A 26870-nucleotide genomic window follows, 5' to 3' on the forward strand; every position below is an offset into this window, starting at 1 on the left:
TGGAATAAAGACATGAGGAAATTCTGTCTTTACAGAAGCAGGATTCCTAGGCTTTCCTTTTTGACTCTTCCCTATCTCTACCGAAAGCATCTACAGCCCAGCTTGCCATCAATCTATGATGCTGAGAGCGGATTTTTTTTACTAGGTAATTCATTCATTGTTCCCTGACAAGTGGGAAGATTAGTAAGGTAACAGTAGTGCTCTGGAGAAGAGAAGAAATAGGACTTAAATATAGTGACAACCAAAGCATCTCTTCACTCCAGACACTGGGTGCACAGAGATTCCTCCCCTCTCCCCTCACGTTCAGTCTGGGCACACACAAATCTGTCCTGCACAAGGTCACCTGCAGGTAGGTCCTTCCTGCTGGACTGTGGAGTCTTGACAGAGAAGGACACCCATTCGTTCAGCTGTCAGTTGTTCTGCAGGAGCAAATCCAATCATGTGTAATTATAGTAATGCTAGGAGAGAAACCTGTGTAGTATATAAAACACTAAAAGGAAATAAGTCATACAATGCAGGGCATCTGAAATGAGAGCTCAGGGTCACAGGCAAAATTCAAATGCAGTATCTTGATTTAAAAAAAGGGAAAAAAAATCAATCAGCAGGCTCTCCCAAGGCATTTCACCTCTAATTGAAGAGTGAATTGTGTTTACTTAACTGCTCATGCTTTTGACTGTCTCTCAGCAAATGAATCATGATTACTCTACATAAAATTCAGTGTTTGGCTTTCCTATGATCCCATAGGACTAGATTCCAAACTTTAAGACACACACATAAAAAAAGACTGAAGTCTGAAAGATATCTGTTCATTGTATAGAAAAGAAAAATGTTTGTTTTAAATATGGGAAGTAGCCCCTCCAGCGCTTGTTTCCACAGCTGAAGTAGAAAGTAAAGAAAAGGTCAGCTATCTTAAATGTAAAATAAAAGCTCTTTCACATTCGGATTAACAATGGTCCAGGGCCTTGTAGGCTGCTGTAATCTTGGGTGGACCTAAAATTGTATTATAACGCATACAGATTTTACACACAAAAGGATCTTGGGCTTTTTCATAATGTGTATGCCTTATTCTGGAGTGCTCAACTCCTACATATTGTAAAAGTGTTCAAAATTTATCAAAAATGCAGTTTAAGTGAAAAACAACACCAACTTTTGTCTGATAAACACATTTGTGTCTCAGATGTTGTCATCATTGAATCAAAATGAGGAATTCAATGCAGCATTTATGAATCAAAACCAATTAATCAGAACAAGAAGAGAATTTGAGTGAAGATGGACACAGTAATGAGAAACACCATTGGAATTAAAAAAAGTTCTAAAAATTTCTGGCAAACAACTGTGTTTTAAAAGCCAAACCCCCAAATATATTGTTCATCCCCACTTACTTGAACACAATGGACCAGATTCTCAGGCCATCTTGTGTCAAAATGGTTTACAGCTGGAGTACTGATGACTGGGCAGAGTATCTATGCAGCAGAGTTGCTGGTTACTGTGGTTGCTACATCAGTAGCAACTGATCTTCCATCCAGTGGATGGGATATCATGGGACAACTGTGTCTTCTAATATACAACTGTTGAATGGCCTCTTGGAGAGGTATGACTTAATAGAAGCTTGTAACAGTGACGAATTGTGTTTGTAACATTACCGGTTGTCCTAGGGATTGGAAAAGTGCAAACTTAGTTTAAGATGAACTGGTACCTTGTTCACTGAATACTTCCTGTGTGGCTATGCTACAATTTCTAAGTGGTCTTAGCTGTTATGGTATATATGCTGAGACATAGGTATGTTGTCTTCTCATCAAACTCCTGTAAGCCCTTTAAGAACCATTTTCCCATTAGCTTCACCTGAAACAAGACAATGCAGAACCAAATAGAAGTTCACTCAGAAACAGAGGAGACCAAGCAGGTGGTAGAAACATGACCTTCCTCCATGAGGTCAAATAGCTTTATTGTGATTAAGCACTACAATACAGTATATATCCATAAAAAACTCTATAGTGTATATAAATTATTCCTTCCATTCAGTAATTCTCTTTTTGTTTTCTTTTTTTTTTTTTTTCATTTCCATTACAGCTTTGGTACAATGTGATTTTTATTATATTTTTAAATACTTTTAGCTTCACAAACTCAACACAAAGTACAAAACTAATCCGAATCAGGGATATTACAATCTACACAGTGGTGTTCAGTGGTAGGAAAAAATCTTACCTCAATGAATTCATGTCACTAGCTAAGCTATAAAGGCATACCTAGCAGACATGACAAAAATATGCACCATTAACCAGCAAACATTTTTTTTTTCAAAATTTATTTTACTTTTATTTTTTACAGATTTTTCCAGCAGCAAATCACTTGAGCATAGTCAGTACTAATGCCCTCAACTGTTTATCCTGTTGTGTTCTTCTTCATTTGAAGGCCATGATTTATTTGTCAAATAATGCACCACTATCCTCATATATCCACTCTAAGCCACAGTGTCAGTACTTGACCTGCCACCCTGCATTGTTGATGCTCGTACAGTTTGTCCTGCAGCTGGCAGAAATAACTGGAACGTTATTGGAGGGGCAGTGTGGGGCAATCAACCGTAGGTTGTTCTGTGGGGCAGGAGGTATGACATTACAGTAGACAGGCATTCCAGTGGCTGTAAGTGTTCCTTGACCTGATTGATTAGGTAGCATGATTGGTTGTTGATATGATTGTTGTGGCAATCCTTGAGAACCCTGGGTCATTGGCACCTAGGTAGGAATACAGAAAGATGTTGAAAAAAAGAAGATAGCAATTACTAAGCAAATTAAAGTAGGTTTCCAGTATTCCTATGTTCCTTCTAGCTGAATTTGAACATACCACATGTTCTGCCAAAATGTGTCATTTTGTGCTGCTCAGAACTGTTCTCATCCTGAGGATTTTTTTTCTTAGAGAAGGGTTAAAGAGAATTTCCTCTGCTCCTAAGTCAGGAAAGTGTCTCTGTTATGACCTAGTGGAAGTGGATTTCTGGGATCAATGCAAATGAAAGACTCGACCCTGGTATATCTAGGCCATCTAAAAGGTCTAAACCTCTAACTTGATTATTAACCTTTAAAACACATTTTCAAGACAGTAATTCTGAAGATGTAAGGGGAAAATTCTACCCACAAGTAATTGCCCCATTTCCATCCGGGTTGCTGTACTGTTTTCAGAGAAGCCAAGGGAAAAGCGGAATGGCTGCTCAATCAGTGCAATCTATTAAAATGTAAGATGTCATTTACTTTCTTAACTTTCCAAAGGGACCAGTAGGAAATGTAAGCACAGGCCACCTCTCACATGCTCTTGGCATATCTCAGAGAAACTAGGTATAAGGTGGGGAAATAAGTCTGGGAACTTACAGACCTGATAAAAATCAAGACACTGCCTTCCCTCTCCCCAGAACCCAACAAACAATAATCCATCTGGCTACAGCTTGTTATAGAAGACATGGTGAGATCCTTGGCAGGAGTCTCCACAGATGAGTAATTTTTAACTTGATCAGGCAAAGCCCTCAACTTCGTTACAGGAAACAGTACTGCACTGGCAAAAAAAAAAAGAAGAAATACACCATGTTCTTATATTTATTTAATTAATTTTCTTCACAGGAAGAAGTCTAATTCCTTCATTTTTTGTGACGTTTTACCCTCACTGCAAGCTGTAGTATTTGAAGTATTCCCAATTCAGAATTAAAATCAGGAATACTAAGACTATGTAAACAGGAAGCAAAGAAACCAATTTGATTTAGGACATATTCATCAGGAGGCCTCCTGCCACACACTGTCCAAATGAAGCTATATGATCATTGTGTGATACAAAAAATTCAATTAAGCACTCTCCAAGAAAAGCAGTCTTTCCTTAGGGTTCCTAAATACCTGATAAGACGACATGGCTGGATACTGCACCATCATGCCTTGCACCTGATTTCCCTGTTGATTATTCATCAGGTTCTGGCTTTGGGGCGGCTGCTGCATTCCCACGAGACCCTGGAAACCCTGCTGCTGGTTCGGCAGGACAGACTGGTAACCTGGAAGAAGAAAGATGTCTTCAAATACCCTGTTGCTTGTAAGGGCAGAATTACAACTGTTCTAAGGAACAGCAAATGATCCCATCATTTCTCCCCGCATTAGTCAAAAATTAGTCAAAGCTCATTCTAGAAAAGTCATTTGTGACTTTTACCCTGTGGCAGAGACCTCCTTGAGGGACATCTGACTGCAGTGCAGGACTGTAAATCCTAAAAGAGACACAGGGTGCTACTGTCTTTTGGCTACTTTCTCAGAGGCAAAACTCCCATCAACTTCAAGGACACCAGTATGTGGCCTTCATCTGTCAGTCTAATCTGACAGTTTCTTTCAGGTCACATTTCTTATTTTTACCTTCTTATCTTTCTCGTAATGCAGCTTCCTAGCATGATGTAAACAGAGAAGGCTTTATTTTAATCAAGAAGAACATCTGTATACACATTGGCTCCTATTTGCAAGGTTTTTTTACGTAATTAGAGCATACTAGGGGTCATATTCCATCCTACTAGTTTCGTATTTGTCAAAGGAGGAAAATCATAAATTAGAGAGTGTCCTCACCATTTTTCAGTAGGAACACTGCTAACACACAAATGCCTGCACAAGTATGAGAAGCTGATGCTTCCGTTTTAACCTGTGACTAACTCTGTGTTCAAAGTCACCACAATATTGCAGGTTTTCTCCTGGGACAACTCCTCTACAACTAACTGAGAAATGGGCAGAGACTGGATGATCTGGAGGGCCAAGCTGCTAATGAGGCAGAAGTGTGAATGGGAGCTGAAGCACGAATGGTGCACTGCTTGGCAACAACATGATCTAGCCTGAGAATGAGCCTAGACAGATGAAAGTGGGTTGGCTGGGTGATACTAATATTTAGAGATGAAGAATTTTGCAGAAAAAGCAGGAAAGGAAAGGAAGATGCAGAAAGGTCCTGTCCTTGAAAAATGTGGGAAGCCATAAGTATTATAAACCTATGAATAATTTCTCTTTAAGATGTTTCTTAAGCACTCCTATTTTTAACATGCAGTTATGCAGTGCACTATTAACTCTGTAGTGATGTTCTTAGAATAAGCATATTTCAGACAAAAAACTACCAGAAGGAGCACTCTATGTCATCTTTATATGAAAAATGCGTGTCATGTCTGCTCAATTTATATTCATGAATATGATACATGGTTCGATATACTTCACGAATTGAAAATCATCATCTGGGCGTTTCTTCATTATGTAAGAAAAATAAAGTAACAACCTCCCTGTTTCTGCTGCTCTATTGTCAACTGATAGCTTTCCTTCAAAATCTTTTCTATGCCAGAGAAATGTTGCGTATTTATGATCAAGTTTTTGGCATTAAAGATGCTTTTCCACAGATATGAGATTAATGTCTCCAGTCAACCGAGCAAATAAAAAAAAAATTCTATGAGCGATTAACTGGCTAGGATATAGCATGAAACACCTCCCAGATTCATCAGATTATTATACATTCAAATTTGCTCTTTTCCTATGCCCAAACACAATGTCAGCATATTTTTTAGTCAGAAAAATTACCAACATCAGAAGTGCTGTAACTGAGTTTACAGAAGGCTTATACAGCAATAATAAAATTGCAAGTCCTCTTCTGCTCCAGTTTACCAATTATAGGGGGGAGGGATAAAAGACTGAAATAAAAAATTTAGCACTACTATTCTGGTATTTGCAAGACTGGAAGTTTAATAGAGAGGTGTCAACTGACAGCAGAAGCAGCAACAGATAATTCATCTCATGTCGCTTGTGGTTGTTAAAGTAAGTCCCAGATGTGTAAAGAGCGACAGACGGATGGTGGACCAAGGATCAAGTGACACATTTGGGGAATATAATTGAACACTGGATTTGGGCTCATAAAATTGGATCGTGATGCACCTGTGCAGGGTGGTGGACTGGTACTCTGCAGAGACAGACAGACACCACTCGGGTCAAGTAGAAAACCCTTCTGTTAGGTCTAGTAAATATGACTGCATTACCATTACTTTAGTCAGACTACTGCTAATGCTCTGCTGTATGTTTGAATACGCAGCTCTCTCTTCCCCTCAGTTTTGCGTTTCACATTCTCCAAATACAACAAATGTATTACCCTATACAGACATGAGTATCAAAGTGAAACAAAAACTTATGGAAATGTTGAAGGAGCTACACTTATGACAAACATGTGGACATGATCTCATAGGGGTATTACAAAAACACAGAATGGCTTTGGCTGGAAGGGACCTTAAAGATCATCTAGTTCCAATGACACATGCACACACAAACACTCTACACCCTGAAAGTCTCCTCTGCATTATCAAACACTGCTTAGTACATGACATAACCACTCCACGTTTTAGGTGCAGGAATACAAAAAGAAGACGGGCTTAAGAGCTGAGGTCTACTAGACTAAGGATTATTACTTTAACAATCTTATTACTCTTCAAGGACTTCAGAAATTTCTCCTGTGCATAGGGCATGGGCACTCTTTACACCTGTCCCCACATGCAGAGTACTACTTGCACTCCTGAAAGTGAGACCTTTTTCTACTCCCTCTGTGAGCCCTTTGCAATTCTCTGACCACACAGAAAAGCATCAATACAAAGAGAAAAATACCTTACATGCACTCTAACATACTTCCAATTTGATTAGATGGAAGCAAAGAGGTTGTATCCTGTATCCTCCTAGACTTCAAGGGAAAATAAGTCACTTCTTTGGTCCGGAAGGAGGTACTCTTGGCTATTTACTCCCTTGACTTGTGGGTAGAAACAGGGATGTTTAAGGTTACTGGCCTGTGCATATTCCTGCAACAATGCTGGCTGTCATCTCTTCCTTACTTAATATTCATGGACTTCTTTTTTATGATCAGTACCCGTTGGAATTAAATGAAGTTATGGATGTCAGACCTTGATGCACAATCCCAGTATAGCATTTAGTCAAAATCCCATGTCCTCTGCAAGGTTCTACAACTCAGGTAAGGCCGCTTCATTTTACCTGATAGCAAAGCCTGATCCTTTACTATGTTAAATATATAAAGAAAAATCTAATTCATCCATTCTATTGAACACAAATATCTGACAAAGTACAAATATATTCCAACGGTACAGAGGGAGTACAGAGTATTAAAAGGTGAATTATTTTTTTATCTGTAACAAGCTCTATAAGTGAGAGAAAAAATGCTGTGACAAAACAAAGAAGCCAATGTCTGTTCTGTTAAATGGCTTCTATTTCAGCACAAATGCAAGTGGAATAATTGTCATGCTATGTGGCAATCCATTTGGACAAAAAGTCATTAATATCAGAAAACAGATGCTCTCGATCTCCTACTACCACAGCCCAAATTCTACATGTAACATTTGAAACAAGTCCTTCAGTATTAACTGTGTTATGTCTTTGCATGTTTCTGCACACTGGCCAGGAAAAAGAATGAAGGTCAGAGAGTTGAGGCTAATATCAACCTTTCAGCAATGCTTGTGAAACTGTATTATTCTAGCTAAATCTACATTTTTTTTTTTTTTTTAGGGCACAGACCATTTGAGAGTGCTATTCCCTCAAAATTACTTATTTTGTACACACACAGCAGTTTCAATCCTCAACTTAGCTCTACCTTGCTTTTCACTTTTCAGTGAAATGAAAATAATACAGTATTCTCAAAAGTCTGCAAAAGTCTCAAACCGACTGCAGTGCATGAAAAACCACACATCGCTGGGCAGAGATGGATGTTTTGGAGCTACAGAGGTGTAAGGAAATAAGCGAGAACTGGAAGTGGCACCATGCTTACGTAGCAATAGTTTTCTTTGCACTTGCTCTTTTACTCATTAGCTTTCATACTACATACAGAATAATCCTTAAAAGCCTCTTTACTGTCCCCTGAGAACATACATACGTGGGTTATTTTCTAATGGCAGTACACATCAGATGAACCATCCTATTACTGCAAGCTCCAGGGCCTCTTTACTGCAATTATATCATCCTGCTCTATGTTATCTCTGCTACAAAGGAGGATTTTTTAAATCAGGGCAAACATGAGAGACATTGTTAAACAACCAGAGGAACATATTGTGCACAGAATTTCAATGAATGCCTCAGAGGAAAGATGAGCCTTGGATTGCAGTTGAAATGGAAGAGGCTGTCATTCCATCAAGGTAATTCTCTGAACCTTTAGAGTCTGCATCACCATGCTGAAAGTCATCTAACTTTAACATCCCGGGGGAGAAAGACTGCATGAAAGACCCACAAATGTTTTAATTTCCTGGGAGCTCAAATCACAAAATGCAGTGGTCTTACACCTCTGTCAGTAGTGTCACTCAGAGCTGTAATTAAAGCATGTTTGGTGCTCTGCTGGCCTCAGTGTACATACTTCAGGAATGGCACATGCATGTTGGGAGGGACTGTTTCATTGCTCATTTTAGATTTGAAGCACGTATTAGCAAGACAGCTTTGTAACACGTGTATCAGCACTGCTGGTAAAGAGTAATCAGCACTTTGAGAAGTGCAGCAGTCTGGTGTTGAGTCCCTAAACTGCAAATCTTATTGTACTCTTACCACTTGAACAGAGTCCTTGCATCCAAGCGCATCCAATGCAAATACATAAAATCACAGTGGTTTTGACGGGACATGATTTCAGAGCTCATCTGCTTCCTTTCCACTTCACTCAGTGTAATGCCACCTAAAATGCAGGTACCTTGGCAACACAGTTCAGTGGCTTAGACAAGCAAAGTCCAAAAGAAAGTCAAAAGGGAAACCTCAAGCAGAGGTGACTGAGCTGGGTGAAATGCTACACAGATGTGGCCATGCTCCTGCCTGCTCTGCAACTACTGTAGTGCCTTTCTGGTTCCCTACCTGCCCCCACCCCCTCCAGTACAGACTAGCTCAGCCTCTGCTGCAACTGCCAGGAGCACTGGGAAGATATTGAACTTGAGCTCCCATGAAAAAGCCAAGGGGAGCAAGCACCACCTCTTGGTGCAATGTCCGGAAAACAGTCTAACAGCAAAAGTTCCTGCACACAGAAGGCTCTTGCCTTTACAGAAGACTCCCCCAAACTGATAAGGGCTGAGAAGAAAGCTAAAAACATGTTCCATGCTCAGAAAGTGCACCTCTTCCTGGAAGACCTAATGAGCCCACACTCTGCTCAACTTACTCAAAAGACACAGAGGCATCTGCAATTAGATAGTTGTGCTGGTTTTGGCCAGGGCAGAGTTATTTTCTTTCTAGTAGCTACTATGGGACTAAGTTTTGGATTTGTGTTGAAAACAGCACGATAATTCAGGGATGTTTTAGTTACTGCTGAGCAGTGCTCACACAGAGTCAAGGCCTTTTCTTCTTCTCATACCACCACAGCAGGGGGGAGGTTGGGGGTACCCAAAGAAGCTGGGAGGTGACAAAGCCAGGACAGCTGATCCCAACTGACTAAAGGGATATCCCAGGCCATATGACATCATGCTCAACATATAAAGCTGTGGGAAGAAGGAGGAAGGGGGGAATGTTCAGTGATGGTGTTTGTCTTCCCAAATAACCGTTACAGATGATGGAGTCCTGCTTTCCTGGGGATGGCTGAACACCTGCTGGCCCATAGGAAGTGATGAATGGATTCCTTGTTTTGCTTTGCTTGCACACATGGCTTTTGCTTTACCTATTAAACTGCCTTTATCTCAACCCATGAGTTTTCTCGTTTCTACTTTTCTGATTCTCTCCTCCATGCCACTGGGGAGAGTGAGTGAGTGAGTGGCTGCATAGGGCTGAATTGCTGGCTGGGGTTAAACCAGAACCATAGTTCTGGAACAGAGCAGAAAATGGTATAGTAAAATTACATGGCTGGAAGATAAACCTAGAATTGTTCAGATTAGAAATAAAATTTAAAGTTTCAACAGACCCTGTAATTAACAAGGAGGCAATTTACCCAGAAAGGAAGCACATTTGTATCACTCAAAACCCCTAACACAAGGATAGATATCTTGCTAGAAGATATGCATCAGTTTAATAAGAAGTTCTGTGAATAAAGACATGATTAGAATGTGGTCTTTGTCCAGTATTATTCAGACCATTAAATTACATGTTCTAGACATGAAATACTTAGGAAAATCACTCAGTTAGCTCTTAGCACTTTTCCTGTCTTCCAAGGAAAAGGACTAATCTTTCGCATGTGAGAGAGGATTCTCTTCCCAGTTTCTCCTTCCTTTGATCATATACTGGCAATGCCATCCAGTTTACTCCACAAGCACTGTTCACCTGTGTATGGTGGACAGTCTAAGGGCTATTTCTGGCCTCTTTTCATTTACTTTGCCCTGGCTGGAGTACTGTTCAGTAGACTTTGTAGACTGAAGAATATGATCGGTATCCATTCCCACAATTTTGCTAGGCTATGTTTTCCTTTACTTTTTAAAATAAGCTATGGGCAAAGTATTAAAGTGGCTGGACATAGTTTTTACTTTACAATCATAGAAATTTAAAATGTCCATCATAAATTACTAATCAGAGAAGAAGAAATACCACTGTAAAACTACAATTCAGTCATACATGTTAGTATGTTTGGTAAAGTTTTGACAACTCATTTTTTTACCAAAAGCTCTGAGCTGGTCCATCCCAAAGGATTTGCAAAACTGAAAGGAAGAAAAAAACTGAAGCAAGCTGTTCAGTAAGATCAAACGATGCCTTTGAATCATGGAATCATAGAATTGATTCAAAGAATTGTTTAGAATGGAAAAGATCTCTAAATCAAGTCCAATCATTGCCCTAACACTGCCAGGTTCACCACCAAACCACATCCTCTTAAGCATCACAAAGAACCTTTTGATTCTCAAACAGATCCTAAACGTTATCTGTAAAACAGGAGGAAATACAGCCTAGTTGGAGAACCTTGCATAGGACAGTTGGCCAACCTGTGGAAGCTGCATAATGAGATTCCTTCCCAGCCCAAGTGAGAGCAGGAATTCAGGCAAGGGTTTCCTGGCAGCCAGAACAAAGCCCTCTGATACAGAGGTCTGTCAGTTCCTTCTGATGACACCCCTTACCTCATGTGAAACTCTCAAGTACTGGATTGCCACCAGGTGTTTCACCTCCTACGTGGACATCACAATCCCATCCCTATGCACTGTTTCTCTAGAGAAGTGCTTCTCCAAGGCACTGTGTTCAGATTGGCTTCTTATGTCCAGATGTTACATGCTAGAATTGGGTGCACAATTAATTGCCTAAGGAAAATGTTGGGGGTTTTTTTATGCGGTTGACCATTTCACTGCAAATGACGAAATAACATCTCATGAAAAACTTAAAATTAATCTATAAGTTTAAGATGATTTTGATTTTAGCCTCACCTCAAAGCATCTTCAGTTTGGAAGACTACCACAGAAGACACATTAATTAACATCTCCCTCTTGGTGTTATTTTCTGGAGTCTGGAGATTTAAACTGCACCTTGTGCAGCTGGAATCCTAAACACTTTGTAAACAATTTCGTAGTTTAAGCTTGGATCTAAAATCCAAAGCATGCTGCAAAGTAAATCTGCTGCAGTTGATCAATCCACTCCTACTCTGTCTGCTTTCTCTCTGCAATACACATAAAAATGTCTTGACTTAGTAAGATATTTGAGCTTTATATTCTACTTGAAGACATCACAGACAATTTATTGGTATGAACTGGATACCATCTGAGCTAGAAGGACAAATACATAATAGTTTAATGATAAAAATCCATCCCTTTCCCCTCAAAACATAAGACCAAGCATTTATTTTATTTAGTTTTCACATACATACAAAGGAAAAAACCCACAAGATTACCTATGCCTGAAATAAAGGACTCTTAAGAAGCAACAGAAAACTTGGAGGTATGAGGTAGCCTATAATACACATAAAACAGCATGTCAAAAACCACAGCAGCACACAGACTCATTTCCCCACAGCACTCTGCAAGTTCAGACCTTCAAAAAACAAGAGAAGCTTTTTCATAGAAGTGACTCACAGTGTGGCTTCTTTCATTTCAGGTAAAAGCACATCCCACTCCAGCAGTACAGCTTGCAGGGGAAACCATGGGGTATTACGTTAGTTTTGTTTTCAAAATTTAAAACTAATGACATCGATTCCTTCAAGTTGTGCGAGATCAAAACAACTGTTAGCTAATGGCACTCCAGTTACATTCACTGAAAACACATAACCCTGTAAATATATTCCTAAAGTGATTACAATGACAGGGACTCCAATAACTCTCTGCAGAGCTGGGGTTATAAAACTGCAGGATGTTGAACTTTGAATCTTGAAACATAATTGCTGCCAGTCATAGCTCCTGGTCCCTAAATTGTCCATAGCTTTGCTAAAAACACATTTATGCTTCCAAACCTGGTAACAGATCAATAGCCAGACTTGTTGTCAGACTCACAGAGAAAGAGCCATATTCAGCTGCATTAAGAAACTCAACAAGATGTATATGCATCCGAGGTATGAGCCAGTAAGATTTATTATCACAAAAGAAAGAAGAAAAATATTGGATAAAAGACAGTTTGTCTATCTTCCTCACCCTCTTTCTCTCTCTGATTTACAAAGCTACAAATCCCACAAAATGAATAGTGCAAAAATATCTTCATCTAGCTTCAGAAGAAGGAGAAATAAAACTGGAAAATTTCCTGCAATTTTGGATTATTTCAGAGCAATCTACTTGTTGTATTTGGTAAAAACTGCTGCTGAAAATACTCTGATACACTAGAATTTTTTTTTTTTCAGATAACAGCTCTGAAATCGCCCATGTGGCAAGTTCTGCTCAACTGTTAGAGCACAATCTGTCTTACCTAGCTGAACTGCCCCTCCTTGTCCTCTTGCTTTATTCTTCCTCAAAAAGCTATATGAAATCCTGGTTTTACTTGTTTTGCAACCCCAGGGTCTGGAAGAAACCCAAAGCACAGAGCATCTCAAGCATAGCTGGTTTCATGTGCTACTTAGAAAATGCTGTCAACTGGGGGCACTTCTCAGGTGCTAACAAAACGGGAAAAAAAAATAGGGGAATAACACAACTCCCTTAGCAAAGTAAACCCTCCCACTTCAAAAGATGTGTAGGATCACAGCCTCACAAATATTTTTTTTTAACTCTGCTTTTCCTATATAAGCTGGAATAAGGTATTTCTTTACAAAAGCTAAGACAGGATGCTTCGTGCACATTTTTCCTTGAGAATAGTCTCTCCATTAAACAAATGGGTTCATCTGGGAGGTAGAAAGCCCGCTATTGTGGTGATTTAGATTATGGCAATGAGAAATGATGAAAGTAACATCACATAGTACATGTAAGATTTAGAGCTTCTTACATGCCACAGAAATATCCATTATCTTTTCTTTTACCCTTTTTCTATGATGCCAAGTTCCAACTGCTGGAAGTGAGGAATAGCATTATCTTTTAAAAAACACTTATATGCATGCTTGTTGTCCTATGGGGGAAAAATGTTTTGCAAAGAGTGCTGAACTCTTACTTAGGGCCTTCTACTTCATCATCCAAGCAACTACCTTTAGGGCAAATATGCAAAATCATGGATACATTCAATTTATGGATCACCTGAAGATGCATACCCACCCCACAGTTACTCTTCCACACCTGAAAAGAGTTAGTTTAAAACTCAGTGACCTCACTACTAAGTAGAAAAGCCCAGACAAGTAAGAGGTATGATTAAACACTTTCATTATATAACTAATGAAATCACATACTGTAACATCTTCTGAGACTAAAATTTTAATTAAGGCAGGCTGGCATTTTGGCTTCCCCCCCACCCCTTATGTTCCAGGGGAACAGCAGGTAAGGTCAAACAAAAAGCTTATGCGATAAAATTGTGTGAGAGTGCTCCTGGGAGACCTGGCATTATTAACAAGAACATGAAGAAGGGCACAGTTGAACAGTTCAAAGATAAAAGATTGCATTCAGTTTACTTTTTGCTATCAATTGGAGAACCTGAGAGAGCTGTTATTTGACGAGAAATATATATAAATACGCATCAAAAAGAGCTTGAATGGATACAAATACAGGAGATTCAAGGCTGGAGAAATGTTTTTCTTCAGTTTAAAATCTGGATCCATTCTTTTATTTCTCTACACAAAGGATTTCCAAATTACAGGGACAGCTTTAAGAAGAACTTGCTACTAGTAAGTGGCTTGATGCTGAAAATAAACCTGTTCTTGCAGAGAACCTAAACCCATGTAATTATATAATACTTTAAGCACTTATTTTATTCTTGTTTCAATACACTTTTGGTTTATATTTGGAGTCCTTTTAGCATTGTTCCTGCTCTTCAAAAACTATGACAAATATTACTTGCTCTTCTCCTTGAAGATAAGTCTGAAGATAAACAGAGGGGCACCTCTTACAGACATGGTATGTAACTCCAAGCTTCTGTAAGATTCTGAAAAGAAAATTCTATTTTTAAGACAAAATCCTTTTATCTCACTTCAGTAAAAAAATAGAGTGAACAGCCAGCTGCAAGCCAAAATAATTGCAACACAATAATGCAGGGCTCCATTACAGCAGCCTAATTCCGGTAAAGCAGCTGATCCAGGATCTTGGCATTTGCCCAGACTCTGGAGCCTGACTTAAATGCATTAACCCAGAGCATGTGCAGCTGTTTTGGTAATCTGAGGCTTCTGTATTTTATTGGAGACTGAAAAAAAAAAAAAAAGTCACTCAAGCAGCAAATGACACAGGTGAAAGAGAGAGAGAGAGAGGAGGAAAGTATTTTATGCTTTTGAACTAAGTTAATCCATGGAGCCACATGAACCAGCTCAACAGCTTTGGGGGCATGGCATTTCCCTAGGCCAGTACAATGAGCAAGGGTTTACACTGGAGTGTTGCAGATGCCCGAAGCCAGCTGAGGTACCTGCAGGGAGAGTACTACAGGACCTGGAAAACATTATTCTGAGAGCTCTGTCATTATTCTGACAGAGCTAAGCCGCTGAAGGCACATATTGCAAGCTGGTGCATGGTTCTCATGACAACAGGGAGGTCCCAAATAGCTCTGGGGAACAGTCAAGTATAATCCTTCTGCTCTCAGGCCCTGTCCACCAATCCTGACGATGTTAAGGAGAGTTAACACAGACCCATGGGCAGGCCAATAGATAATTTTGGAGAATTTGTGGGTTGCTCTTAAGAGAGCTTTACTGCTTAAAGATCAAAATAGATGCAAATCTAGTCGTAGCCCTTACATGGCCATAGACTGTTATACTGATGTAGTCTACTGCAATTCCTCTTCATGAGGTTTTTGAATAGCTAATATGCAACTAAAACACTGATGTAAGAACTCATTCGTGTTGATAGTAAGAGTCCTTTGGCATATAGTGTGTCATAGGTCATGCTTCGCATTGAAAAGTGGCATCTAGAGGGATGCCCTTGCCAGCAAAACATTATAGAGTTCTCATTTGACTACATAAAACTACGTTCAAGACTCTGCTCAATTCAGAGTCAGTGTCCATACATTCTTGCAGACAAACAGAATTTTTTTGAAAGCTAAGATCTGCAGCAAACTGTGAAGAACTGATGCACATATAAACTATTTTACTACTATTATTTTCAGGAAAAAAACCCCAAAACAATAGTTTTGGCTGAAAACTGCAAAAAACCCTTCTCTTTTCTCACCTCTCTACCCAGAAAGATGTACTTCGAAGAATTGCAAAGTGCAATATTTGTTACAAACATATTCATTGTCCCATAGGAATATTTTTCACGCAAAATGGCAAATTTCTGTAGCTCAGGTACAAACTTCAAATATAAAAATATAAATTTTTATGGTTTAAATTCAAACCCTTATTAAAAAACTTGGCTAACTGAACTCTCAGTACGCATGCATACACACACACGTATCTGTATCAGTGCTCCAGATAGCATTATGCAGTAGTCCGGCACAAGGCTACCCACAGGAGTTTGTATAAGTAATGAAAACACTCAAGTAACATCAACTCAAGATAGTCCACTAGAGAGACTTTTCTTTCTGATTGCATCAGAATGATCTCTTCACCTGAGTTAGGTGGCAATATGACCATTTTCCCCACTGAGAATAACATGCCTGGCCTTTCCAAGGACAGCAGACTTTAGGCTATTATTTCCAGCCGTAAGTACCTGCAGGTGTGAGTGACAGGGCTCAAGATACAAGAAGCTAACAATAAATGTCCCAGTTACTGATCATCAGCGGGTCTACATGAATTGACTGTGCACAACTGCTCTGTGCTGAATGCAAAGGGAAGCAGGAGATGAGTTAAGCCTTTGCACACAGAACAGGCTGGAGGCACATATGGTCAAGTCAATGAAGCTCCTTAGATGAACACTACCCTGTGCAATACTGCCTACATGTACCTGTGTCTGTGTTTGCATTCTGTTATAAAAAATAGTTCCTGGCCATAGCATAACAATTATATGCAGTATTGATTTGTTTTTGTTATCAAATTCCTAAGAACTGTGCAATGGGACACCTAGCCACCAAAACAAAATTATGAGTCAAAAAAAGAACAAATACAAACCCAGCAGGATCAGATTTTCCATACAAGCTGTAAACCACAGATTCACTGAATTTCAGCAGGTACAGCTCTACTAGTTTGATTTTCTGGATTGACCCCAAATAAATAATGGCAGGTCTGAGTATACAAATTGTTGAGTGCCTGTGTATTGATTTATCTATAACTTTGCACTTGATATCAGGTTGATATCTTGATGTCAGCTCTTGATACTGCTGAAATATCTACAAGCACAAGCTCAAGGTGAGCCTCCATGCCAGATACTGTGAAAACTTCAAGGAATGGCTGCAGTCGCTACGCTGAAAATGATGCATTTCTGAATAGACAAGACAGCTGGAGATGGAAAAATAAGCACCCAAGAGAAATAATTTGCCCAGAGAAAAGAAGCAGAACTGCACAATACTTTTATGTAAAATACACCAAAATCTGTGTGCTGAGTGCTTACAGTCCTGTTCTGAGCAGGGATTGCTCAGGCAGGCTGCTGCTCACCAGCCCGGTCACAGAGATGATGGTCCCTGTGCTCTCACTGCTTCTGCCATGCTGTTTGTTTCCACGCGGCTCCATGTACAGGCTCCTGTCCACATCCTGTCTATTGGAGGAAGGCTGCAGTGTGCTGGTAATGCACAGTTCACTGTACTGTGTTGCACTTTACTGTTGGGTTAAATGACTGCTAGTACCATATACCTAACGATCCCTGCTTTTCATCCTTGCAAGCTGGGCTTTGTTTTGTGGCTCAGCCTAACAAAGAGTTTTCATAAACACAACATCAACTGTAAGTACTGCCTGACACAAAGGCAGTGCTACTGCCTGATGGCACTTGTCCTCCCCGCTGCTTCTGCATACACCTGTAGGTATCAAACCACTGAGCAATAGGACTTGTGTTTATTTACCTATAACATAAGGACACCACAAGTTATGGGCTACATCCCCCAGCTAGATGCAGACACAAGAATGACACTGAAGCCAACAGGACTTTGATGTAGCATGTGTCTGCCCATATGGGTTCAACTGCAAAAATTTCATCTTTTCTAACTGCACCCATGCAGAACACAATCCAAAGACTACTGGGGTTAGCAATCAACCTGAACCAGCTTTGTACCATGTTAGAAGCACTTGCCTGCACCATAGTGATTACTCTGGCTGCTATACAGCAGAGCCCTTGAGCATTTGCTTAACTTTTAAGCATATCAGCTAATTTCTTGATCTCAGAGTAATGATTTCTAGGCTTGAATACACCTCTGGACTGAGGCCAGGGAACTCATCCCCTTGAAGGAGGGGATCTCCAGTGGGAGATTTGATTATTTATTCCAATAAAATTCAGTTCTACAATATATGAAACCAATTCATTTCTCAACCCTCCTTCTGCACAGCCACTGCTTAACCCACAAGAGTTAAAATGTGGCAAGACGGGACTGAGCCTGCATTCATGCATGGCCCAATGCACATATATGTACCTATATGAAAGAGCTGTTAGAATAAGCAGTGGCTACATACCAGGAGATACTGGCAAATAATAAACCAAAATGCAATCAGGGAGGAGTGTAACCTACTTCGATTCTGTGGCACAGACACAGGGTGCTCCCGGTCGTGTTTGCCTTGCAATTACCAAGCCTTCTAGTGTACTGCAGACCCTAGTTTACATCTCTTGCCTTTCTTAATTAAAAAATGCTTTAAAGAAACTGGATTAAGCCTTTGCTGAAGCAATCATCATTAAGACCCTCCCTTCCCTTTACCCCTTGAAGTGCAAGGCAAAAGACCTGTGGAGTACCTACAAGTACTTTGTATTAGTCTTTGTTCTAGGCATCCACTCCATTCCACATCACTGCAGAAATGTAAACACTAATTGCAATTCTGCCAGAGGTACAAAAGCAATACATTTGATGACTGCACTACAGCTGGGCTGTATCTTCCAGCTAAAGCTTTTTCCTTGGAAGGAGGTGAATGGTGAAATCTACAGATGCAGTCACCCCAGTGCCCACTTAGCTTCCCCTGTGGCCAAACTGTGCATCTTAGCAAGAGGGGAATAAATTAGTAGAAGCAAAAAATGTCTGAAAAAGTAAAAACAATCCCTTCTGACAATCCAAATAGAACATTACTAATTTCTAACTCCCACGCCTCAAAAAAAAAAAAAAGAAAAAGAAAATTTGATTTACTATCCATAGGCAAATCAAAGTTTTTGTTTCATCAGGTTTGCCCTGGGTGCAGGGGATGCAGGAGGTGTGAGATATGAGGCTCATTTCACAGGAATTTGAGTTTTTGTTTTAGTTGGCCAAGGAATCTGTGAAATAACTTGTTCACACAGTTTTATAAACCCTTTTGATAAATCAGGCAGCTAAATCGGCAAAGCCAGCCTATCTCCATATCACAGGGAAATGCATTTTCAACTCTTGTATTGGGTGGGCAGAAAAATATGAACATTAAAAAAAAAAAAAAGAAAAAAACAGGAATGCACTGTGGATGTAAAGTTTCATCTTTGCCTTTTCTAACAAGGGTTTAGTGTCACTTTTGAAAACATGAGGATTAATACCTGGAGTCACACACTTGTTTTGGATTCACAAAAGAAAGCAACAGAAATTACACTCAGCAGCAAGCAGAAAGCTTTCCTGTACAACTGTGCTAAGAAATCTTGGCCCAAAGAGAGCAGAAGAAAGAGAAAAGGGAGAGGGAGGATGAAGAGAAGAGACTGCTTATTTTTTGCATTGATTCCCAAGTCTCTGCTGAATTGGACAACAGGCTGACAGCAGTGCTCGGGAAATGGGCAGCATCAGCCCCCCAAGTCCCTGCCTCACTCATGCCATTTTCTGTGGGCTTGAGAAAGCCTGGAATCAGGCCTATGGTCAACAGATGTTAAAATGTTCAGCCAGACCATAGTTTAATTCAGCTACATGAAAGAAAACCTCTCTATGCCCTTGCTCATCCCCAGATTTTACTGCACAGTAGATTAGCTGGAAAACTCCCACTATAGCTGGTCCACTGTTATTGCTGCAAAAGGGTACACTGGTTAACTCAACCAGGGCAACAGCCTGAAAAGGCTGATCTGCCAAGCACAAGCATTTTATGCAGACTTGTTCTGCAAAACCCATAGGATCAGTCCTGATCTCCTTATCTCCCCTCAAAATATCTGCAACTGTGCAACTGTAAATGAATCAAACTTTACTTTCAACAGCAAAAAAAATCCAAAACACAGCACAAATTTAAATGTAGGAAAGTCTTCTGAATATTTGTGCTTTGCCTGCTGTGGGTCTCTCCAGGGTGATGTCTGCTCTCAGAAATCACTGGGGCAGAGCTGCCACAGAGCATTTGCTGTTACATGGCACACTTAATATTTTGCAACCCCAACAAAGCTGTGTTTACAATCTTCATGGCCAAAAGTATTTGTAAAGTCTGAGTTTCTGATGGATGCCAGCTAAGCATTCAGAGGTACGGAAAATGCACAATAAAGACCATAAACATATGCAGTCTTCAACTCAGCATAAATACTGCAGATCAACCTGGGTGTGTGGTCAAGGTAAGTTTGCAAGCCAGCAGTAGAACTTTTTCCTTGCATACATAATAAATTTTGATAGCTTTTTTCTTGTCTGGGACACAGTACGCTCTGAGTGCATTACATTTTTTTGCTTATTAGTTTTCTCATCTGTAAAGTAAGGTTTTGAGGAGTGACACCTTCATAAGACATTGTGAAGTCCAGCAGTGACGAGAAGTGCTATATACTCAATTGAAAAAGTCAACGGAAAAACACCTGATCTTCAATATAATCTATAATAACAAGAGACCTTTAAGTGCTGGATTTGCTAAGAGTTACACACAGAGCTTTGCATAATTTTCAATTGAATGGAGAACCCTACTTTGATCCAAAAAAGATGTTAGGGTTTTTTTTTTTCTGCCAGTGCCTGCAACGGTATGGCCAAATTCCCAGAGCCCAAAATCTGTCAATACTGGCAGGAAGGTGAGGAAGAGGGCATAGTAAGAGACATTTGCCAGAGCAAAATCTTAACTACAGTCTCTGATTCATCAAATCTCTGATTTGTCAGCAAGCCAATATGAATGGGCATTTTCAAATTAAACTGGAAGGGTTTGCAAAGGCTTTGCAATGCTTGCTAAAAGGCAACTGCCAGCTCCCCAGTCTTAGCTGAGGTGGGAGAGGTGTATTCTGTGGGAAGCGCAGGTTTCCTAGTGCTTATCAGGAGTATCTTCCATCCTTAGCTCCTCTTATCCTATGAAATGATCTATGCATGTGGGCAGGAGTATATATGTATTTCTCTACATGCAATCATTTAATTTAATTCAGTACTGTCATCCTTAGGCTAAAATACTTGCTTCTTGCTTACATGGTCTGGATAGGGTAACTGATTGCATATACCCTTTCTGGGGCAGCTGAAAGTCAAACTACAAAGCAGCTGCCAAAAACATCTCTTCATGTAAAATTTACAACATGAATTTCTGAAGTGGTAGCTGATGTGCCTAGCCAATTGCTGAAAATGTCTGTGTAGCTAAAATTTTTGAAAAGAGAAAATCACAGGATCTGGAAACACATCTGCAAAACGTTCTTTAGCAACTACTGCTCACTCTGAGTGCAAACTTCGAGAATAAACACTAACTTCTGTAAAAGGACAAACCCAAGTCATACCTTTAGACTACTCACGACAAGGCACTCAATCTACACCTAAAATACTGTTCCACTTTAAACAATTAGCATAACTTCTTCAAACTGAAAAACAGAAGAACACAATCTTCACATTTTAGCAAATATATCTGCTGCAAATAAATAATTTTTTAGTTATAAAACTGACTGCTTTATAGATCTTGTTCTCATATTCTGGAATGAGCTTAAGCTTCAATTTAAAAAAAAAAAGCACTTTTTTTTCCATCACAAGAGAAGCCATGGCAAATTGCTTCATAAATATTCATCGGTATTTTAGGCATGGCTATAAAAAGGAGACATTTTACTGGCTGTACTAGAAACAGCGCATTTAATGTCAGAGCATCACTGAGAAAAAACTGAGGAGAGTCTCTTGTTGCAGCGAAGTCCTACACCAGTCCCAGATCACACTCATAAACAGATCTACCACTGGCAGGAGAAGAAAAATATGATGGATGAGCCTGTGTCTGTGCAGAGCTTTCAGTGATGTTACCAGGCGCCTGCCTGGTGGGGAGGCTGAGCTGGCAGATGGAAGCAGTCCCACTCAGCAACCCTGGGACAGGGACAGGGCGGGCAGGCAGTGTGAGCACAGCTGGTCCTTGCCCAAGTGAGTGAGTCTGGCTGCTGAGACACAACTGTACCCCTCCCCAGCCCATGCCTGAGCCAGGGCATCATATCACAGCTCTGAGTAAGTGGTGTTCACACTCCCAACTCTTTTCGATGATTCAGGGGAAGAACTCCTTCCAGATTGACAAAGCTTTTTATTTTAAATCCACACAGTTGATTGGTTTGGTGGATATTCTGCCCAGATAGTAAATAAAATCTATGAGGCAGGAAGGCTCCTCCTCCCCAATGTCCAACTCCACAGCCTAGGATTGCCATGTAGCTGCTCTTCCTGATACACAGCAGAGTGGGAGAGGAAAAGAGCTACAAAAACAAAGCTACCCCGGCTGCATGAACATCTCAGAAGAATGAATATTAACTAAGAGAAAACAAACTGCAAGTGTTCTTAGAGCTAAATAATAATAAAAAATAATAATCACAACTATAAAACATATCCCATAAAAATTCTCTTCTTTACAGAGCAAGACAAAGTTTCCAGGTAAAAATAAAATCATAAAAAGAAAATCAGGACTGCTCAAAATTGTTTGATAAAATGCACCACAATTTACACAAATAAAAGTCCAGAATAGTATCATGACTATAAAGCATGAACATAACATATTGTTCTGGGCAAGTGATAAAACTGCTCACAGTGACAGCTGTGATTTATGGAAGCAATTCAAATACACTTTGAAAGTATATTAGCTTTGCCTCTGCCCACAAAGGGCACATATTAGCAGGGTAGGCCACGCTGGTGATAAATTACATACCAGCAAGAAGTGAAGGCAATTGGCAACATCAGATGCCCGAAGGCCCTGAGTTACTGTGATAATGTCGTTTTCATGATAATACCTCACATGCAACGGCATCTGAGCATCAAAGGAAACACATCAAAGCTATATTTTTGTTGGTTCTTCGGAAGATAACATTATGATAGTGAGAGTGGTTGGGACTTCCCCACTAAAGTTGACATACAAAACATTTACAAATTGGCTCCGGAACAAAGTTTGGCACAGAAGATCACAGTTTAGATGCTACCTCTTAGCTGCAAGCTGGAAAATAACTGCCTCCTGCTTCCAGGCTGTAGGCACTGAAGCAAACTGCAGGCTGTGGACCTACAGGCTGTCAACCTACCGTAGACCTTGCCTGCACCTGCCGCTACACAGCTTCAACAGGAGAGGTAAAGTGACCCAAGTGCTGTTGTGGCTTAGCTGTGCTAATACCCAGAATGGGATGGGGACTTGGCCACATTGGGGTCAACACAGCCATGCTGGCACCTGCATCACCACTTCTGAGAGGAAAGCAAGTTACTGAGCCCACTTGTTCACTGATCACACCAGTTCAATCTCATAGAAAGAGCTAGGCTCTTCCCATGGCTCAGAGTAGCACCAGAAAAGGAGCACAGAAAAAGCATGATGACAAAGTCTTACCCCACAGCAAGGTTTTACTAACGTAAAGCACTGAAAATTATTTTAAGACACTTTGGTCTCAATTCTACCCTCTGACGTACTAGCATAGATCAAGACTGACTTCACAGTCAACCTGTACTTCAGAGGGTGTCCTCTGAAGAGAGCACATCTGTGGACAGTGCTATAGAGAGCCCCACAGCAGGCTCTTCTCATACTACCAGGGAAATGTTAATAAATTGTATCTGCTTCCAATTACTACAGTCCTCCTATTCTGATATGCTTGTAAGCACATCTTTGTGTCTTCTCCTAAATTCAGAGCAACAAGATAAATTAATGACTAGGCCAAAACAGTTACATCTTGCCATGGATTGAAAGAACTTTGTCAGCAGTTATATTGTTGTCAGCTTACCTCCAAAAGATAAAGCATGTTTAATGAAGACACTGTTTCTGATGGGAATGTTTAACTTTATTTAATCCAAAACACTCCCTTGGGAAGTGATAATGAATATCTATCCCATTTCTACGATACCCATTACTGTACAATCTGAGGACCTCAAACATACTGCATGCTTACAGAATGAATTTGTTTAACTTTTAGAGAAAGTTGGTCATTTTTGGAGTAAATGCCAGTAAATGTCCTAGAATTGTGTTTCTGTATTTACAGTCTCTGGATGAAAAATGTCCCAGTCACACCGTAACTGAAATGACATAAAACACCTATATACAGATTGATTCTTTAGAAGTGAGCTAAACACCTTCTCTACAGATGGACACTTGGAGAAAATGCAAAAGTGACAAAACTAAATAGTTATTTTTCCTAATTTCCACAAAGCGTATAGGAAAGAAGAGGTCGGCACCTTTTTGAACCTGCCCCCTTTGTAGTTCTAATATAATGATTAGAAGAAAGAACATTTTTTTTCTTGAATTGAAATTTTGGGTAGTATAGATACTACAGCAAATTTCAGGCTATTTCTTCCATTTATTTACAGCTCTGCAGCACCATACTTCTGTAGAAACATTTGCAGGAATTGAATTGATTGTCTGTTAAGCCTTAGTCTTAATAGTTTTTTCATTGCTAGTTAATGGAAATATGGATTCAACATTACTTTAAGTTTAATGCAGTGTAGAAGAATTAGTTTAGTACACTGTAATTATGATTTTTTTTTTACAACACAATAGAAATACAAGGCAGAAATAGATTTCTTCAAGCAAAGGAGAAGAATGAGAGCATTTTTGTTTCTTTGGTAACAACAACATGGATATCGAAAATGTAACAAGGAATTCCCCCCCTTTCTTTTTCTTGTCTATACCCTTCAGATTCACATTCGTCACTTAAGTAAAGGAACATTTGCATTATCCCTCAAATTCTACCCTACCAAAAAACCAGAAATATTCTGCCAAACTTCACCCCTGAGCAGGGGAAGGATTCTCCCCTCTCTGCTTCGAATTGGGTAGGAGGCAGCAGTAACTGCCACAGCCTCTGTCTTTATTTCAATGACAGAAGAAAAAAGAATACCCTACTTTTACCCATCACCTGCTTCCAGCTTGCTGTCCTGAAGCAACAAAATAAACCCCACAGCATTCCAGTAATCATAGTAAAAGTGACCAGAAAATGCTTATTTATATTTCTGCCACAACCTCTAACCCAGATATCCTTAGTCCCCTGAAAAATTTCACTCTTAAATAGGTTTCAAATCTACCTTCTTCCCAAACATCCATTTCTATGTTGCAGTCTTTGAAATATCTTTCAGGACACTTCCCTGGAAAGCTAACTTTTCCATGTAGGCACAGATGTTATTTTGTCTAAAGAGCTCAATTAACTGTAAAAGTATTGCTCCATCTCCATCTCCTCTGACAGCTTCCCAGCCTCTCTGGACACAGTAGCCAGCGTAGCTGCTGCAGCTGCAGTTCATTTTTCTTCCAAAGGGAGAACAGGAATGGTGTCCTGGGCCTCTGAGATCTCATTAAAGAACAAACCCCAGTATCTTGTAACACAGTGTGATGGACTTACAATTTCACGTTTCTCTTTGCAAGGAAAGATTAAACAGAAAACATCATCAAAAGGAAAGGAGAGGAGGTGGTCTCTGAAACTTGCTGAGGTACATAGTCCCCATCACCTCCCTTCATTTTTACTACATATTCAATAATACCTAGCCATGGTTCTATTCATGGGTTCTAGCAACTACAGCAACACAAACAAGTTACGATGAAAACTGGAAATGCTCCATGTCAGGTTCCTTAGGCATACAAGGAAAGCAGTAGCAGGTTTCCCAGGCCTAAGATGGTGGTTCTGGAAAGCTCCCATAAATGATAAATACCGTATAAAAGCTGAAAGTATTTTACCACCTGCTTTTACACCTAGTAACTCCAAAGCATCTTTTTCCAGTGCTGCCCTTCAAGTGAAAGGAAAATTCTGCCTAATGTTCAATTTTTCAGTTTCTGTTATGTCAAAATTGCAATCTTTTGTAACAAGAAGACAAAAGCTTCTTATTCTTCTTGGGATCAATATTACTTCTCAAGCAAGGGCAACCGGTATCTCCTTGCTAAGGCTCTATTTTAACATACTGACAAAATAAAAATACAATTCTAACTCAGTAGATAATAATCTGCTTTTCAAGACCAAAGGCTGAACTAGCCAGGATGGAAAACCTACATACACTTTAGTCATGCAGCACCATTCTCTCCCAAGCCCTGTACACAAATAAGAATTCTGATGGTGCAGGATGGTCTGCGCAGATGCACCTGTCCAAATGTCAGTTCACACCAGCAGGTTAAGGCCCAAAGTAAAGAGAAGTCTCATACTCCCCAAGGTTCTCTTCACACCAGCCCTTCTCTTCCACAGTGTGATCACAGCAGTGTTCACTACCGAAGGACCCTTCAGCAGGGAACTGCGGTTCTTTCTAAAGCTGCAAGAAAAAGCTTGAGAAATAAATCTGCAGCAAACCACACACAAACATCTGTACAGAGACCAGCAGATACCTGAAATGAAAAGCAAGCATTGAAAACTGAGAAATTTGTCATTGCTTGGCTACAGCTGCATTGTCTTTAGGGGTCACACTTTCAGCTTTCAAAAATGGGAACACAGATGATGCATTTGTGTCTGTATGGCCTCAGAGAGCACCAGGATGGCATGGGTAAATATTCAGAAATCAGGAAAAGGCAATGCAAAAGTAGTCCTTACAACCTTAATTCCAGTGACTTAGGCCCATATAAATGAGATGCAGCATTTAATTCCCTAATAATCAGCAACAAAATTTGTCCTACAAATTGCTGAAGAATTTGAATGAATTTGAAAAATGCCCCAGCAGAATTTCTAATCTTCATATTTCCTATGCTGCAAACCACAGGAGGACTTCAAAACGGTTTTCAGCATGACAGCTTATAAAGACTTTACCTCAGCCCTTACACAGGTCTAGACATTCAAGAGCACAGATGGGTTGGTAAACATTGCTTAGCAATTTTCTCCAGATGGATCCTTTGTGAGCTGTGGAAAAAATCCTGTGAGAAGTATGCTGAGTAGGCAAAGTAAATTTCAAAAGATTAAGCCTCAATGAAATCTGCATCTGCTTTTACTGGGACACTTCAAAAGGGCAGTAATCTTGTCAAATGTTAACCTCCTGCCCTGGGGAGAACTGGTGCTTGAAGCCACAAGTTATCTTTCCTCCTTGTTTAATTGTATGGGGAAGTACGTATCTACTTAGGCACGTTCTCCTCATAGTCAGAGGGCACACGTGGGGCTTTGG

The 26870-nt window shown here is 40.0% G+C and overlaps 1 protein-coding gene across 19 annotated transcripts in view; it reads right to left on the minus strand.

Annotated features, from left to right (window-relative positions):
• Window positions 1-1907: 1907 nt before the first annotated feature.
• The window catches only part of ARPP21 (cAMP regulated phosphoprotein 21), a 197598-nt gene continuing 172635 nt past the window's right edge, over window positions 1908-26870 (minus strand). For 18 of the 19 annotated variants that reach the window (XM_027675714.1, XM_027675723.1, XM_027675722.1 and 15 more), the window contains 2 exons: window positions 3873-4024; window positions 2205-2732 (listed from right to left, as the gene is read on the minus strand). In XM_027675714.1, the coding sequence (XP_027531515.1) occupies window positions 2475-2732; window positions 3873-4024 (410 nt within the window). In that variant the 3' untranslated portion in view covers window positions 2205-2474. Of the gene's footprint in view, window positions 2733-3872; window positions 4025-26870 lie in introns of all 19 variants that reach the window. The other variant, XM_027675704.1, reaches the window with a different exon arrangement.

This window comes from Neopelma chrysocephalum, unplaced genomic scaffold (assembly GCF_003984885.1).
Source record: "Neopelma chrysocephalum unplaced genomic scaffold, ASM398488v2 Primary Assembly neopelma1_26, whole genome shotgun sequence".
NCBI lineage: Eukaryota > Metazoa > Chordata > Aves > Passeriformes > Pipridae > Neopelma > Neopelma chrysocephalum.